The 16,559-nt window shown below is 50.2% G+C and overlaps 1 protein-coding gene across 2 annotated transcripts; it reads right to left on the bottom strand.

Moving 5' to 3' along the window:
* Positions 1-1,974: 1,974 nt before the first annotated feature.
* Positions 1,975-15,952, bottom strand: DELE1 (DAP3 binding cell death enhancer 1). Of its 2 annotated transcripts, XM_007194145.2 has the most exons (13): positions 15,794-15,952; positions 14,990-15,104; positions 14,778-14,895; positions 12,554-12,701; positions 11,426-11,587; positions 11,095-11,183; positions 10,896-10,992; positions 8,083-8,225; positions 7,081-7,239; positions 6,895-6,987; positions 4,577-4,736; positions 3,468-3,707; positions 2,438-2,576 (listed from the first exon to the last, which is right to left on the bottom strand). In XM_007194145.2, exons 1-12 carry the CDS (start codon positions 15,822-15,824, stop codon positions 3,469-3,471), a joined length of 1,554 nt encoding a protein of 517 aa, XP_007194207.2. In that variant the 5' UTR covers positions 15,825-15,952; the 3' UTR covers positions 2,438-2,576; position 3,468. The 2 variants fall into 2 exon arrangements, with proteins under 2 accessions (XP_007194206.2, XP_007194207.2); XM_007194144.2 differs by lacking the exon at positions 3,468-3,707 and having other exon boundaries at positions 1,975-2,576.
* Positions 15,953-16,559: the final 607 nt, after the last annotated feature.

The raw sequence follows: 16,559 nt of genomic DNA, 5'->3' as shown, positions 1-16,559 counted from the left end.
CACGAGAAGAGAGGACAGGGGAGGGGAGGGAGGAGTTTTAGCACAGGCTCAGCCTGGCACATAGTGTGTACCTAGAAAATAGGTCAGTGTTTTCCAGTCCCTACTGAGTACTGGGCACAATATAATGGGTCCGGGGTCGAGGGCACGATCAGAAACGCTCATTCAACAAACATTTTAAGTTTGCTGAGCAATTACTACAGGTCAGAAGTAGCACTAGGAATGGCAGTCAGGGGAGGGGTATACAGAATCATACATTCAACAGATATTTTAAAGCACCTCCTATGTTGCTGGGTAGGCTTGGTGCTGGTGTCCGCTGGAGAAAAGACAATGCATAGAATCACTCATTTACTGAATGAATATTTACTGAACATTTACTAAGTGCCCTGCCCTGTATTAGCACTGAAGATATAATGAACCAAACAGCCTCATTCCCTCCACAGTGTCAGGGCTCCCTGAAAACAGCATCTCCAGATGAGGAAACTGAGGCAGCAGAGCCTTGCGCAAAGGGCTCATTGCTGAGGGCATCAGGGCTCGAACCTGGGGTCATCCTGACCCAGGCTGGCCCTGCTAACAAAGGCCACCTCCCTAGCCTCCCCTCACATTTCCTTTCAGGGCACTGACAATGAGTCATTAATAACGGAATTTTAATGGCAAAAGCACAGCAGTTCCAGGGTCTGCGAGGAAGCCCATCCCCTGGGGCTGTACAGAGACCGTAGGGACTGAACAGCAAGGATTCTTGGCCCCTTGACAGCATTTCTCTCACGACTCTTCCATCCTTCCTGCTCCACAAGGAGAGCTTAAAAATATCCTCCCTCCACATTTGGTACCCTGAATTGGATCAGCACTTAACTTACAACGACGGAGAGGGAGGGAGAGCCCTTTCTAGCCATCAACACAGAAGGCCCTGGGTCCCCGGACTGTGTGAACTGCCCCTCTGCCCCAGGCATGGCCAGAGGAGCCCATAATCAGAGAACCCCAAGTGACAACAGGAGGGGAAGAGGCTGGCAAGTGGAGCTCCACGGGAAGGCAGGAAGTGACACTTTACACAGAGGGTGCCCCGGGAAGGTTCATCGGCGATCTGCAGGGAGCCGGGCTCTGCGCCTGACTCTGTGAGGGAAGCATTGGGTTAACCAAGTTCTTTACTGCAGGACTTCTTGGAACCTTGAATATGCTGATGTGCATCGTGCATCTATAAGAAGGGGACGTCTAGTGCAGTGTTTCCCAAACTTATTTGACCACAGAAATCTTTTTTTTTTTTTTTTTTTTTTGCAGAGAGATTAGTGCACTGCACAGCTTAAAAACCGGAGCTTTAACCAATGTGTGTATTGAGCCCTTACCTGCACGACGGGACCTTGTGCTAAGTGCTGAGGATACTGGAATCCAAAGACAAAGTCCCTGCTTCCAAGGAGCCATCTGTGGGAGAAAGCCACATGAGGGGACCAGTGGGGGTGAGGCCAGTGTGCAGGGCAGCCCCGGAAAGGGAGCAGAGGGCCGGAGAGGCGCTCAAGCTGGAGGATGCTTAGGGCTCCAGCAGTGAGAGGAAGTTGCTGGGAAAAGTGTGACGAGACCACTAGAGGCTGGGGAGGGGGCTGGGCAGCAGAGAGGGAAATGTGGACAACTCCCCTCCTCAAATCCTCCCCGCTTTGAGCTGGCCATGCTGGGTGGTCTTTCACATTTGGACGGTTCCTAGGGGGTTTGGGCCTCAGTCCCTCCCACGCCCCGTCCTCAACCACATCTCTGCTATTGGACTTGGGCTAACATCCAGAAGCCGGGGAAGAGCTACGCACAAATTCAGTAATTGGAGTCATTAGCGTTGACTCAGAAATCATTTTTTGCTAGGTCTCTCTCTTGGAGAAGCTTTTAAGACCCTTTAAATTGGTTAATGGAGAGTTTGGAGATGAGGACGGAGCCTCACTTTCTGCTTCCCCTGCCCGTCTCCCTGGCTTTCCCCAACATACTCAAGGGCGAGAGTGATGAGATAATCCAGTATCTGTTTTATTAAACTCCCATCCATTTCTGGCACAAACCTTTCACAAAAGAGGATCTCAAAATCTACACTCTCCTGCTCCAAGACTCTAAGGGCCCAACTGCCATTTACCGCCCCCCCCCCCCCCATATCGGCAGGACGATAGTAACGCTTTCACCTAAAATTACAGTAAGAACTGTGCAAAAGAGCCCTGGGCCAGGAGTCAGGAGGCTGGGGTCCTTGTCCTGGCCTGGTGACTCATAAAGCCATGTAACCATGGGCATCACTCTGCCTCCTCAGGCCTAAGTGAGCACCAACGTCCTTTCCATAGTGAAATGCCCTATGTCAGCCCTGGAGGGTAGGAGGGCAGACACCGCTGCCCTTGGTCTACAATTGAGGAAACAACACAGCAAGTCAGGCCACTGCTTCAAGGTGATGTGGCCAGAACCTGGGTCTTTACACACTTTCTTCTTCTTTACTGTGCTGGGCAGGTACTTAAGGTTCTTTGGGAAGGCGGGTGAATATCTGGCCTCTTCTCTGGGATTCAAGTTGTGGTATCTCTCTGAGAACTCGCAGGCTTCATCTTTAGGGCTGAGTGAAGTGTGAAGGTCTGAAAAAGTCAAGCAGTTACATCAGGCATTTAGACACTATGCTCCTTCCTTCCAAATCAAAGGTGAAATGGAGACAGTCAGGAATCCATTGGGGATGAACAAAAGCGGACGTCGTTCAGTGTTTCCTGAGTTTTAGGCATTCATGAAACCACCCCGTGACTTTTGCCACCTCTCCATCTGTGCTCCCCTTTACGCAATGTCACAAGGTTTTTTCTCTACTTGATTCATTATTTTTAATATCTGTGACATTATGATATGCTAATCGCATTTTTATAATATATATTAATATACAAACACTAAAAGTAAAAAATATTACTTTGAATACTACCTAAAATCCCCTTGTGAAGCACTGGAGGCACACACATCAGATGCTGGCAAAAAATGATGTGGTCCAAGCCTGAGGAAATTGAAGACTGGCAAGGGGGAAGGGAAGGGATTTGCTCAAAGGCAAAGGCTAAGGCGAGGACCAGGGTCTCTGGACCCTTCAGTAAAGTTTTTCACAGGTCACTGAACGAATCTTTTTTATGCACAGAACAGAAATGACTGTGAATGGGGAATTCCCTGGCAGTCCAGTGGTTAGGACTCGGCGCTTTCACTACTGAGGCCGCGGGTTCAATCCCTGGTTGGGGAACTAAGATCCTCACGAGCCGTGTGGCATGGCCAAAAAATGAATGTGTCCACTGCCCATTTGTGAGGCTACCAACTAGGGGAAATGGTCAAAGTCATTTATTAGCCATGCACTTGAAATTGCTTGGGAACCTGAGCCCCCATGGAATTTCTACCCTGTAAAGGGATACTGACACCCTGCTTTTTTTGCCATCCCATCTCCTCCCTGCCCGCCCCTCCCCCCAGCACCAGTGAGAGGTACCAGTGACTGCATTTTATCTCACCTTAGCCAAAACCCAGTCTGACGAGACTCCTTTCCAAGGGGTAGGGGTGTGGGAGAACAGCCCTGCTGGGGGCTCCGGGGCTGGCTCTGAGACGAGCGCTTCTATAGAGCAGGCCAAGGTTCCCTGTGCTCGAGGCATGTGGCAGGCGCGAGGCTCCTGCCAGCAAGGTGTTCAGGCTGCAGAGGGAGGGGCTGGAAAACGACTTCAGTCCTCTCACTGCCAGGTCGCTGGGCCCCGGGGCTGCGAGGAGAGGCGAGAGCAACTCTTACTCAGGCTGTGTTCTTAGACTCCTACTTTGGAGCAAGGGCTTCTTAAAGGACTTGGTTCCCCTGGCATTACTAACCCAGGTCAGCCTGAGTGAGTCAGGAGTGAGCAGGGCTCCCAGAGCCCTAGACGGTAAGTCAGGGCACGGAGGCAGCCTTGGGATAGTGTCTCTCCTGACAAGTCATTGGAGTGACTACCATTTATTCAACACCTACCGTGCGCCAGGCTGTGCTAAGCCCTTTGCTGTCATCTCATTTAATCTTTTTTTTAAAAATTTGTTTATTTATTTATTTTTGGCTGCGTTGGGTCTTCGTTGCTGCACGCGGGCTTTCTCTAGTTGTGGCGAGTGGGGGCTACTCTTTGTTGTGGTGTGCAGGCTTCTCATTGCGGTGGCTTCTCTTGTTGTGGAGCACAGGCTCTAGGCACGTGGGCTCAGTAGTTGTGGCTCGTGGGCTCTAGAGCGCAGGCTCAGTAGTTGTGGCACACGGGCTTAGCTGCTCCGCGGCATGTGGGATCTTCCCGGACCAGGGCTCAAACCCGTGTCCCCTGCACTGGCAGGCAGATTCTTAACCACTGCGCCACCAAGGAAGTCCCATCTCATTTAATCTTTACAACCTAATGAGTTTTCAGAGGTGAAGAAACAGAGGTGCAAAGACATACAGGCCAAGTTCAGGAATAGAGCAGGGGTTAAAACTCAGGTTTGATTTGTCTGACTCAGAAAGCTGTGCTCGTTCCCACCAATGGAGCAGAAGTAACAAAGAGACCAAAGGCTACTGCCACCCGCTTCTCTGTCACAGGGTACTGAGCTCGGGGAGGCACCTGCTGGCTTTGACTCTCATCTGTACCTGCTGCCTCCATGGAAAAGAGGGTCCGCAGCCTCTCCTGTGCGGGCGCATTCCCCAGAGCTGCTGACTGCTGGTAGCATCTCACAGCCTCTCCCAGATTCCTCTGCACACCAAGGCCCTTCTCATAGCAAATTCCCAAGTGGTACCTGCTCTGTGAGTCCTAAAGGAGAAGACGGACAGACACACAGATGCCCACGCATGCAGGACTGAAGAACTGAAACGCTGGGGCAGGAGGAAGGTGCAGCAGTCAGCAGGCTGGTGCTTCACCCCTGCAGGGTCAGGCCCAGCCGCAACCCTCCCTGGACCAAGGGATCTCAACTGTGAAGAGCCAGAGGCCCAGAACAGAGGACACGGGGATCCCTCCACCCAGGGAGCTTCCGGCCAGAGCAGCGTGGAGGCTTCTCGTGCTGAGGATGGTGCAGAAAGTGTGCAGAAGTGAAGGCTGCGGGAAGCACTTGGCCCTGCTCTGGGAGCTCAGGGAGTTGGGCCCCTATGTTATCCTGAAAGAGCCAGGAGCAAGGGTGGAGGCTGGGCTTCCGAAGGCCCTGAATGCCTTCCTGATCTCTACCCAGAGAGCTACAAAGCATACATTACAAAGAACATGTTTCTCCTCCTTTGAAAGGTTAAAAGGCTAATCCCTTTGTCCCTGGCTCCGGATCCTCTCTCCCCTCTCACTGAGAATTAGGCTCCTGGGAGAGGCAGTATCAGGTAGGGAGTAGGAGCCCAATCTCTACAGCCAGACGCCTGGGTTCCAATCTTGGCTCCAGCACTTACCAGCTGTGTAACCTTGGGCATCATATTCTGTGTCTCTGTGCCTCAGTTTCCTCATCTGTAAAGTAGGCATAATAATAGCACCTACCTTATTACCCTGTCGTGAGGATTAAATGTGTCAATATGTGGAAAGTGCTTAGATTAGTGTTATTATTTCCACACCTTTAGTTGCCCACATCATTCATCTCTCCTTCTCTGTAATGAATATTTTCATTATATTCAATCTCCCAACCATGGTTCTATTTCTCTTCTACCCTCTAAAGAGTTTCCGTAACATGTAGGTCAAAGTCTATGTAATAAATATGGTGGACTCATGGCTACAGGCCAGCTTAGGACACAGTCAGGCCAAAACACACATGCTGTTATGTATGTGTTACACAACATCCCTTTGTGCACTTCTCCTGGCGCGCTGAGTGACTAATGCCAGCCAGGGTGCCCCCAGCCTTGTCCCACACATGGTCACACAACCCACTGAGGCCAAGGAAGACTCTGGGGCTCTTTCATAGAAAGACAGGCACAGAGGCAGGTACTGTTTGATGACATGATGACATTGGTCCCCTTTTGACGGCTACTGCAGATACTTTGGACAACAGACAGTGAAAAAGGAGAAGTATTCTGATGCCCAAGAGTTCAATGACGCTATCACTGTGTTGGCCAGGAAGTAAAGAGAAGCAGCAGCCCCTAAGCAGGGAAATTCTAGTACGTGGCCACTGTTGGCTTTAACCCAGGGCTCCTGGTCCTTCAAGATACAACTCAAAAAATATACTGGTCAAAGACACTCGAGGATACAGCAAACCCACAGATGCCTTTTCAGTAATTCACAGTGACATAAAGCTCTGAGATTTCCTGCATTAAAGATACCTGTTTAACAAAGTATTTCCCAAACCCGTCTGACCATTTTTCCCTCGTATTATTTATAAACGTTCCATGGAACTAATGCTCTGTGGAACAAACTCCATGCTGCCTGGATGCCAACCCCTAGTTGACAGACAACCAGACATCCTCTACCCCCCAAACTGCTCAATGTCTTCACCTCATGTGCCTTCTGACTTCCCTGGACTAAGCCACTTGTGATGATGCACCTTCCATGTGTACACTTTACAAAGCACTTTCACACTTACTATCTCAGTTAGATTTTGATCCTCACAACAACCCTGTGAAGTGGTAGACAGGTCAGGCAGGCATTATTATCCCAATCTTAGAGACGAGGAAAACAAGAAGTGACCAGCCCGGTAGTATGCTAGTAAATGTTTAACAACCAGCTCTCCAGGGGAAAAAGCCCTGTTTTGTAGCATTTGGCAATTCTGTGGTACTAATGCTCTCCCCGTAGCTGATTTCAAGCTAACAACAATTCTCGCAGGCTGGTACAAGCCAGTGCCAGCACACCGCTGGCCCTGTCCAAGGGGCACACAGTAAGTCAGCAAGAGTTAAGGCTTGAAGCCAGCCCGATGCTCTTATCAACCGTCTCCTAGGCACGGTACCAGTTCCAAAATCCCTTCCTTTATCAGACTTGATCCCCATCATGCCTGGATATGGACACCTCATACCCCATTGTTGGCTGCAAGCCAAAGATATTTCACGGCTCTCTGCTCGTCCAGGTATGCCTCCTTGGTGAAGAGCACCCCGAGGAAAGCCTGGGCCTGTGGTCAAGGAGGAAGGAAAAAGGTATCTTGGTCACTGCCAGGCCCCACATGCCCCAAGTGCCCAGGAGTGACCCCACCAATGGCACTCACCTCTCTCAAGCCTGAGTCTGCAGCCTGCTTCAGCATGGACACTGCCCTCTGCTGCTCAGGGTCCCACGAGGAGGCTGGATCTTGCAGCAGGCACCTGGCATAGCGGTACTGAGCCAGGTTGTGGCCCTGGCTGGCAGCCAGCTGGTAATAAGAGGCTGCCTGGGGCAAAGGGAAAAACATCCAGTCAACTGATAACTCTGTAAGCTGCCTTTTTTTGGAGTGAAGTTTTTAAAAATTATTTTAATTAAATAACACATAATCATTATAGATTAGTCAGAAAATACAGATAAGCCAAAAATAGAAACAAAATTCCAAGAAATCCTGCCTCCTAAAGATCATTCTCTGTTAACATTTTAGTGTAAAATCTTGCAAATTTCTTCCCCCCTGTACTATATGTATTAACATATATACACAAATATGTTAATATACAGTCACACACATATATAAAAGTGTGTGCGTGTGTGTGTATGTGTGTGTAGGAAGAAAGGGAGAGAGAGAGAACTACACTCACTATTTTTTGTAACCTATTTTTTTTCATTTAACAATACACCATGAATATCTTCCCCTGCAAATAAATATAGATCTAGCATATCATTTTTAAGGCCCACATAGATGTTATTAACCAATTCTCTGTTGAAGGAACTTCAAGTTTCTTCCCTTTTTTTGGCCATTGTATCTAATTCTAAGAAACTGTTATATATAAATTCTTATATATAACATCTCTGCATACTTATCCTACTTTTTAGAATTAATTGATCCATTCATCAAGGTAATGTTCTAGGTCGTGAGGATACAGCTGCAAAGAAGAAAGACAAGGTCCCTGGCCTTCCTGTGTTTTGAGTCTAAATTCCTAGAAGCTGGAGACTTCTTTCTTAGTTTTCCCTCCGGGCTGGAAGAGAGAAGCTGGACTTTCCCAAGCCCTGCCCACGGCTCATTTCTGGAGGCCACTCTGGGCGGTGCGGCACAGGCCACGGGCCTGGGGGCAGGGAGGAGGTGTAGTACCTTGCCGAGGTCCCTGGGGGTGCCTCTGCCGTGCTCGTGACACAAGCCCACATTGTACTGCGCTTTGCTGTAGCCACGGTCTGCTGCTTTCTGGAAGCAAGAGAGGGCTGCCGTGTAGTCTCCATCCCTCATGTTCTCTGTCCCTGTAAGAAAGCACTAGGCGTAAACATAGCTTCCTCTGTGAACTTCCCCGCATTCTTAGTCAGATACCCACATGCTCCTTCCTTTCTCTTTTGTGCTAGACACTTCGCATGCACTTCCATCCTCTGAATATTTCACTGGTTTGCCATAGGTATCAGCGGGTTCTGCCCTCCTGTACACCATCCTCCTCTTGGTAACAACATCCTAATTTCCATTTGGGAACAGCCCTCCCCCCAGTGCTGTCAATCAATGTGCCTGCCCTCTTCCCAACCAATGAGACCCTCTCTCAGGAATCTGAATCTTGGTCCGGCTGCAACAGGAGAGAAAACAGCTTCTGCAGGTTTATTCTGATGGCAGCACTCTGAAGACACTGTTTCTCAGTTACTGCCGCATGCATCCCTGGAGCCTCTCTAATTCCTGTCCTTTCTGAGGCTTGGCAGGTCAACAGATCCCAATAGGTTCCTTTTGTGCTTAGGTTAGCCAAAGTGGTTTTAGGCTGCTTGTAACCAACATAACGTAACTGATACAGCTGACACTGTCAATCTTGCTTTATGAGGAAACTGTGAGAGAATATAAGAAAGAGAGCCCAGCTCCAAAGCCCATGTTCTCTTTATCATCCAAACGAACAGGAAAACAGGGAAGGGGCTGAGCACAGCCTACTCTCAACTCTAAGCTTTTGCTCAAGCTATTTCTCCTGCCTGGGATACCTTTTTCTAACTCTTATCATCAGGCCTTCCCAACCTGTTTCTGCTCTAGAATCTTCAGACCACACTCAGGCTTTAAACACTCTTTCGGCACTTACTTCATACACAAGCCTTTTTCTAGGAACTAAACTGTTTCAAGAGTACAAGCCCTGTCTCCTCAATTAGACTGTAAAATCCTGGAGGCAGAAGCAGAAAAAGAACGTAGAAGAAATAACTTTGCATAGGGTGAAAGCTCTATACAAATGCAAAATATGATTATGGCTTATGCTCCCTTTGTGTTCTGCCACAGTGCTTAGCACTTGCTGAATAAATGAATATGCATATGAAGGAAGGAATGGGCAAGAAAATTCTCAGAAGACTGTCTGCCCATGAAAAATCACAAAAAGCTAATGAGGCAGAAACCGGGTTCCATTCGGCCAGCAGTGAATGAGTCACCTCCTGGCTGCCTGAAAACTCACTGTCGAGGGTTCACAGAGCCCTCTGTCCTTGAGGAGAAGGCTCAAGAGGGCACAGGATCCCACCCTGTCCCCATCCCCCACACTGGATCTTCTGCCTCTAACCTAGACCAAGTCACCATCATGTTTCGCTTAGCCATCAGTAACAGCTCCAATCTAGTCTCCTGTTTCCCCTCTGGCATTCCTACGACCCGCGTCTGTCTACACAGCAGGCAGGCAGAGAGATCTTTGGAAAAGTAAATCAGATCACATGACTACCCCCACTTCCTGCTCCAGCGTAAAACACTCCAATGGCTTCCTGTCTCACTTAGGAGAACCATACGCCACCATGGCTCAGCAGGCCTGATCTGATCTGGCCCCTGCCTGCTTCTCTGACTTCATCTCTTTCTACTCTCCTGGTGATCGCTAAACTACAACCACGCTCACCCTTTTCTTTGTTCCTTTAACAAACAAAACTCAATCCTGCCTCAGGACCTTTGCACTTGCTGTTCCCTTTACTTGGAAAGCTTTCTCCACAAGACTGTTCCCTTTACTTGGAAAGCTTTCTCCACAAGACTGGCTTGTTTTTGTCAGTCAGGTCAAGGATCTTTCCATCCGCGAGGCCTTCCAAATCAAAGCTGCTCCTTGCCCAAGTCACTAATGCATCCCCCTGTTTAATTTTCTCCATAACATTTATCACTATCTGAAATTCTCTTTTTTATTTGTTTACCAATTTGTTGTTTTCCTCTCCCTCAACTCACATGGCAGCTCCATGAGAGTAAGGACTTTGTCTTGTGAATCACTGTATCCCCAACACCTAAACTAAGGCCTAACAAAAGGTGAATGCTTAATACATTTGTACTGAATGAATTCTAGCCTCTCACTCACTTGCCCACTAGAGTCCAGGAGATGCTGCTGGCAGTCTGGGTCTCCACATGAGAAGGCCTGAAAGAAGCCAAGTCACTGCGGAGAATAGGACAAATGGTGGAGCGGAATCTGGAGTCTCCAGATGTGGGTAAGAAAGGGCACTTGAGGGCCTGCTCCAAACCTCAGGAGCCTGTTCTTGCCTAAGTGCGGCAGAAAATTCAAGGTGTCATTCAAGATTTATTTTCTCCTTCTTACACAGTAACCGAATTTTCAGGTAAGCACACGGTCATTCAGCTAAGGACTATATTTCCCAGGCTCCTCTGTGACTAGGTAAGGCCGCGAGCCTTCATTCTGGACAATGATTTGTGCAGCTTCTAGGTTGGGGAGGAGTGGTCCTTCAGTTTTCCCACCTTTCCCTTCTAGCTAGCTAGAATTTGGATATGAGGCAAACTGAACCTTGAGATGGGAGCCCATTTTAAGAATGGCAGAACCATTTGACTGAGAATAGGTCCCTGATACCACTGTGCCACCATGCCGGATTTGGTCGACCTACCTGGGAGAAAATAACCTCTCTCTTGTGCACTCCCTGCCCTGACTCTACTTGACCTACCGCACACCCGTTCCATTTTCCCATCCGCCCTCCTTGAGACAGGGTCCACCCAGTTACCCAGGAAGTTGAAAGCGATGGAAACACTGAGCTGGAAGAGCTGCTGAATGGAAGTCATGGCCTCCTCGAGGGAAAGACTTTTTGATTTATCTTGTTCCTGGGGAAGAAATATAAAGACTCATCATGGGGCAGTTCACTGGGATTGCCACCTGTCTAGGGGAATGTTACGGGGATCCAGGTGGCCAAATCTGGACAATACCTGCTTTTCGCCAGCGGGCTGAGGTTGGGCTGGCTTCGTCTTGGACTTGAAGCTACTGCTGGCATGCAGGAAGCCGGTGTCACTGGGATCTGCAAGGGAAAAGGCAAAGGAGGAAGGTGCTAGTTCTCCTTTTCTCTCACTCTCCCAGTCCACAGAGCCCTCCATCCAGCACCACTGCCAGGAACCAGAATCATTCCAAATTGCCCCAGAAAGCAAGGGGGCTCACAGGAATGACAATTCCCCAATGTGGCATATGCAGCAACAAATGTCCATCTGCCCAACTCCCCACCCCGCCACCGCCTTCTGCTGATTTTAGGAGGTGGGACCATACCTTCCTCAGAGGCACCCTGAAGACCAGCTGCTCTCAAGGAACTGGGTGAAGAGAGGCTCTCGGGCCGAGTGGAGGGTTCTTCCTGGCCCAGCCTGAGTTCCCTGAGGCCAGTGTGCCTGGGAGCCGGGCTATCAGGGCTGGGCAGAATGTGTCTCCGCAGTGCTGGAAAGAGCCAGTGAGAGCGGTCACATCAGAAGGGGATAGGTTCAGCCTGCTGGGGCTGACTGAGCCCTCCCTGAGGCTTCGCGGACCAAAGGAAGAATCTGGAAACTCCTGAGACACGTCCTTCACATGCCTCCTCCTCCATTTCCTTGGCTGGCTTCCCTCCGCAGGGGTGGAGAGGGGCCCACATTTATGCTGATCCCCACACCCCAAGCATAAATCACTCCTTGGCTTGAATTCTTCCAGTCGCAGGGAGGGATCTACTTTATTCACTGTTCTAGCCCCAGCACTTAGCACTTTGTTTGATGGTTAATACTGATTATGATTATAATCATAATACTAAGGGCAAGAACTTAAACCGCTACTTACTGAGCACATACTACATGCCAGGCACTGTTCTAAGTCCTCGACATGTATTAGCTCATCTGGTCCTTCCAAGAAACCTGTGGGGATGGGTTTTATTATTTCCCCATTCTATAGGTGAAGAAACTGAGGCACAGGGAAGTTAAAAGTGACTCATCCAAGGACACCAAACTAGTATCAGCAGTTCTGGGCTTGAACCCTGACAATGTGACTCCAGAGCCTTAATCACTATGCTGCATTGCCTCTGTACCATGGCACATGATAGCCATTCAATAAAGATTCACTTATTGATGAATGGCTGACCAGAGAATGACCTAACTGGCTGAGGAGTGGGCAGGAAGCCACTCCTAGGATCTAAAATAACCTGGACCCCTGCGGGGCTCCGTCAATGGAAGGGGAGGGGAGGACATGGGAGGACCCTGGAGGGCAGGCGTGGCCCACATGCCGGGTGGACAGACCTTCCTCCCATTCCTCTTCCTCTGACTGCAGATAGGAGAGGCAAGGAGCTGCTGACGGCTCTTTTCCTGAGGTGTGTCCAGAGATGCTTCCTGGCCCAGAGAAACTCCCAGCCCAGCTCTCCTGTCCCCGGGACTGAGAACTCACAGGAGCGCGGGTGCCTCAAGGGAGATGAGAGGAAACGGTCCAGAGGACTGCGCCAAAAGCAGCGCTCCGCTCGCCAAGGTCCTGCTGGCAGGGATGCCTGGAAGTGGATCTGCCTTGCCAGCTGCAGGGCCAGCACGGCCAGGGTGCCCTGAGGAAGACAGCACATCAGGGGACACAGCTCTCCACCAGTCAACTCCTTCAGTCTCCGCCTACATCGCCAACATCATTTCCTCGAGAAGTCCTTCCTGACTCCTGGCTGTAGCCGCTCCCCCACTGCACACTCTCGTAAGCACCCGAACTTCCCCCATGGAGCCCTGATCACACTGGTACTTAAACAGCCATCTCTACAATTATTCATCAAGGTCTGTCTCTCCTGTTAGTCTCTAAGCACCACGAGGGAGGAACCATGTCTGTTTTGCTCACCTATGTATCCCCGGCGCCTAGCAGAGCACTAAGATACAGCACTAATAAATACACGCTGAATAAACGCCTGAGCGAGTGACTGAATAAACAAAGTCTAAGCAGGCAAAAAGATAACGTGGAAAGTTTGGGCTTGGCCACACATGCAGCCAAATGCAGACAGGTCAGAGTTCCCCATCAGGCTCCCTCTTTCTCTAGCCTGGCACAACTCCTCCCCCACCCCCAAGCCACCCCACCACACACATTCACAGCTACAGGCTTGTTGTGGGTGTCTCTTCTCCAACAGGTCTGCAGAAGACCTAAGCTAGCTCCTAGCCCAGTGACTGCTTGGTTTTCCCTGTCCCCTCCTGTGTTATGCACGAGAAAGGACACCCAACTACTTATTTGTTGCAACAGGCACTGTATACAATGGCAAACAAGACAGACCCAGTCTCTGCCCTCATGGAGTTCATGTCTTCATTGATGGAGAAAGACAAAATCCAAGTACACAGAGAAATAATATAATAACTACAAATTATGCTAAAGGCCGCTAAGGAAACAAATCAAGAGTTTACACAGGGCATAAGAGGGACCCCAGACAAGACAGGGAGTAGAGGAAAGCCTCTCTGAAGAAGTGATGTGTGTGCTGAGACCAGAAGGTCCAAGCAATGAAGAGAAGAGAAGAGAAGGAAGAGAAGGTCCCAGCAATGTCAATAACAGGGACACGTATCCATATCCCTGGAGATAAGCTTGTGCTCAGGCCTGTTCACATAGGCAGTAGTGACAGAGCTGACGGATGGCATCAGGACCCCTGAGATGCAGACCCAGTTTCTAGAAGGACTCACTATAGGATTGCCCTAGGGTTCATATCTTTGACAAAATGGGAAAACACATCCCTCTCCAGGGTGTGTTATGCCCCTAGGCCACAGCTCCCCAGAGAGAAGTGTCCCTGGCATGGAGACATTCCAGTCTCAGCTCTGCTGATGACACCAAGTTACAGATGAGAGAACTGAGGCTCAGAGAGGTCAAACCACTTGCCCAAAGTACGCAGCATGAAAGTGAGAGGGATGAGAAGTGATGGAGACAAGTGTGACGTGAGGGCCAACTTCCTTTAGAATATCTTATAAGCAGAACCTAAGAGTCAAAGATTCTGCCTTGTTAGACCTCGTGTTAGCTCGTATTACTGAGCCTCTGCCTTTATAGATCAGATTTAACAAATATTTATTGAGCGACAATCACGGGTCAGGATATGTACTATGTGCTTTTACAAGCCATACTAGGTATAACACCAAGCTGTAGAGCATAGTAGCTAAGAGCACGAGCTCCAGAGTAGAATCTGGTTCCTCTACTGAATAGCTGTGTGACCTTAAGAGTGTTACCTAAAGTTTCAGAGCCTGAGTTTTCTCATCTATAAAATAGAGATTATATTTCCTCTGCAAGATTTTGTAAGGATTAATTAAGATGATATATATAGATACAATAATAAATTAAAAGTTAGCTATTTAGTATTATTTAATTGTAAGATTCAGGAAGGCAAGAATCATATCTACCTTGTTCTCTGCTATGTCCCTAGTACTTAGCAAAAAATGCCTGGCTCAAAGAAAGTGTTAAATAAATGTTTACTGAATGAAAGGAGGAATATATACATGGAGAGCAGGGGGAAAGGGAGCAGCAATATCTCCCCAAATATGCTCCAATGCCATGAGTTACCCAAATTTTGAGTGTGGCCACAATGATGCCCTAGCTCTTGTTTCTAGGCTATACTTCCATACAGGATCATTCTCATCCACACTGAAGGTCAAGGACAGGACTGGGGAAGCCTTACCCATGATATGGCATCCCACAATGTGTTCCGGGAGTCACGGGCAGACATCCACTGGAAGGCATCCTTCCATCCATGGGACCTTGGGCCCCTGCTTGTGCCTGGGCCATGGTGGCCAGACCTAGAAGATGTAACAGAGGCTATCCAATTCTGTCCTAAGTGGGAGTAGAGGGAGGTTAGGGGAGCACATGGGGGATGGAATGGCAGTATTTCACCTGTTGAAACTGGGCACAGGGACCAGCAGGTTGGAGGAGGTAGCCTGAGGTCCATCTGGACTGGTGGACTTGGAGGTCACCCCACGGAGGCCAGGTCCCAGCAGACGGGGAAGAGCTGTGCAGAGCAAGGATCAGTCACTTTGACATGAGCGGGATTGAGGCAACAGTGGCCCCACCAATCTTCCCTCTGATCCTTGACAGAGCCCCACCCCAGGAACCCAGGAAACACTGGCACCTGCTTCTGCAGAGGTTCTTAAACAAGGATACATACACGTGGGGATCTTTTGCTTAGTACAGATTCCAGCGTGCCACCCCAGAACCAAATAAACTAGGATCATTCAGGGTTGAGCATCAATATTTTGAAAAAGCTCCCCGGGTGATCTGACGCCCTCCTAGGGCTGACAACCACTGTTCTAAAATGACCAGACATTCATACACAAACTCTCGCTCAATGTTTGTAGCTCTTTGTCTCTAAATCGCGCCTCTTTTCATTGGCCCCGCCTACTGCACTGGCCTCTACTCATCTTTCATGAACTCCGCCCACCATCTCCGGCTACTTGGCTCCTCCCCCTTCCAATAGCTCCTCCCATCTCCTTGGCTCTAAGTTCCACCCTCTTCCTACTAGCCACGCCCACACCTAAAATTCGAACGGCCCCATGACTCAGGGTGCAGCGCGGCTCTTAACGACCCCGCCTCTCTTCCGCTCTAACACCGCCCACTATTGCTTTGGCTCAGTCTTCCGGCCCGCCCCCTCCTCAGCTCCAAGTCTCAGCTGCCGCAAGACCCGCGGCCGAAGGTCCTTACCTCGGCCCAGGAGTCCCGGGAGCCGCCACATGTCATCGCCAACACCATAGAGCTCGCAGCCGAAAGAGCGCGGCCAAACCCCGGACGGCGGCTAGAGTGGCCTGTGTGGCGCCCTCAGAGTGGCCGAGTCCCCAAGGAAGCTCACCGCCAGCCAATTAGAAGGGGGCCCAGCCGGAAGGACGGCGCTCAGCGAAAGGAAGTGGGGGGTGTAGGCGTATTGGGGCTAGCGGGGAGGTGAGCTGCGACAAGGGCACGGGGACATGGGCCCGGCCTCCGGTGGAAGAGGTGTCATTTGCTGCCCGCATAAGAAGGTGGGGGGGGGGGGTCGCGCAGAGGAGTGGGGTCGCAGGTGGCGAAGCTGAACCGCCTCAGAAGAAGGACCATTGAGACGCGGGGCGAGAGCGGCCTCGGTGGTGCCAGACGACCTTGCAGACACCGTGGAGACTCGAGGGGGAACAATCTTCCCCAGGCCCCGAGGCTAGAGGAGGTGGGAGACACCAGGCCCAGTGGGTGGAGGAGAGGAACCTTAGGGTCCGACGGAGGAAACCAGTATTCCGAGCTTTCCGCCCAAGGCCATCTGCTTGGAGTTGCCCGACTGGGTAGGCTTTGAAAACTGCGAGTGGGGTTCCGATTCCGGGGGGATACAGCTCTGGCTCCAGCTTTGGCTCACCGTGTAGCCTCGCGCCGAGCCCTTCCCTTGTCTGGGCCTCAGTCTGCCCAGTGATAGGGTCAGATGGAGTGAGCTCGACTGGTCCTTCCTGATTTG

Source organism: Balaenoptera acutorostrata, chromosome 2 (genome assembly GCF_949987535.1).
Source record: "Balaenoptera acutorostrata chromosome 2, mBalAcu1.1, whole genome shotgun sequence".
Taxonomy (NCBI): Eukaryota; Metazoa; Chordata; class Mammalia; order Artiodactyla; family Balaenopteridae; genus Balaenoptera; species Balaenoptera acutorostrata.
Note: the sequence above shows the minus strand (reverse complement) of the source record. Positions and strands in the feature narration are given on the sequence as shown.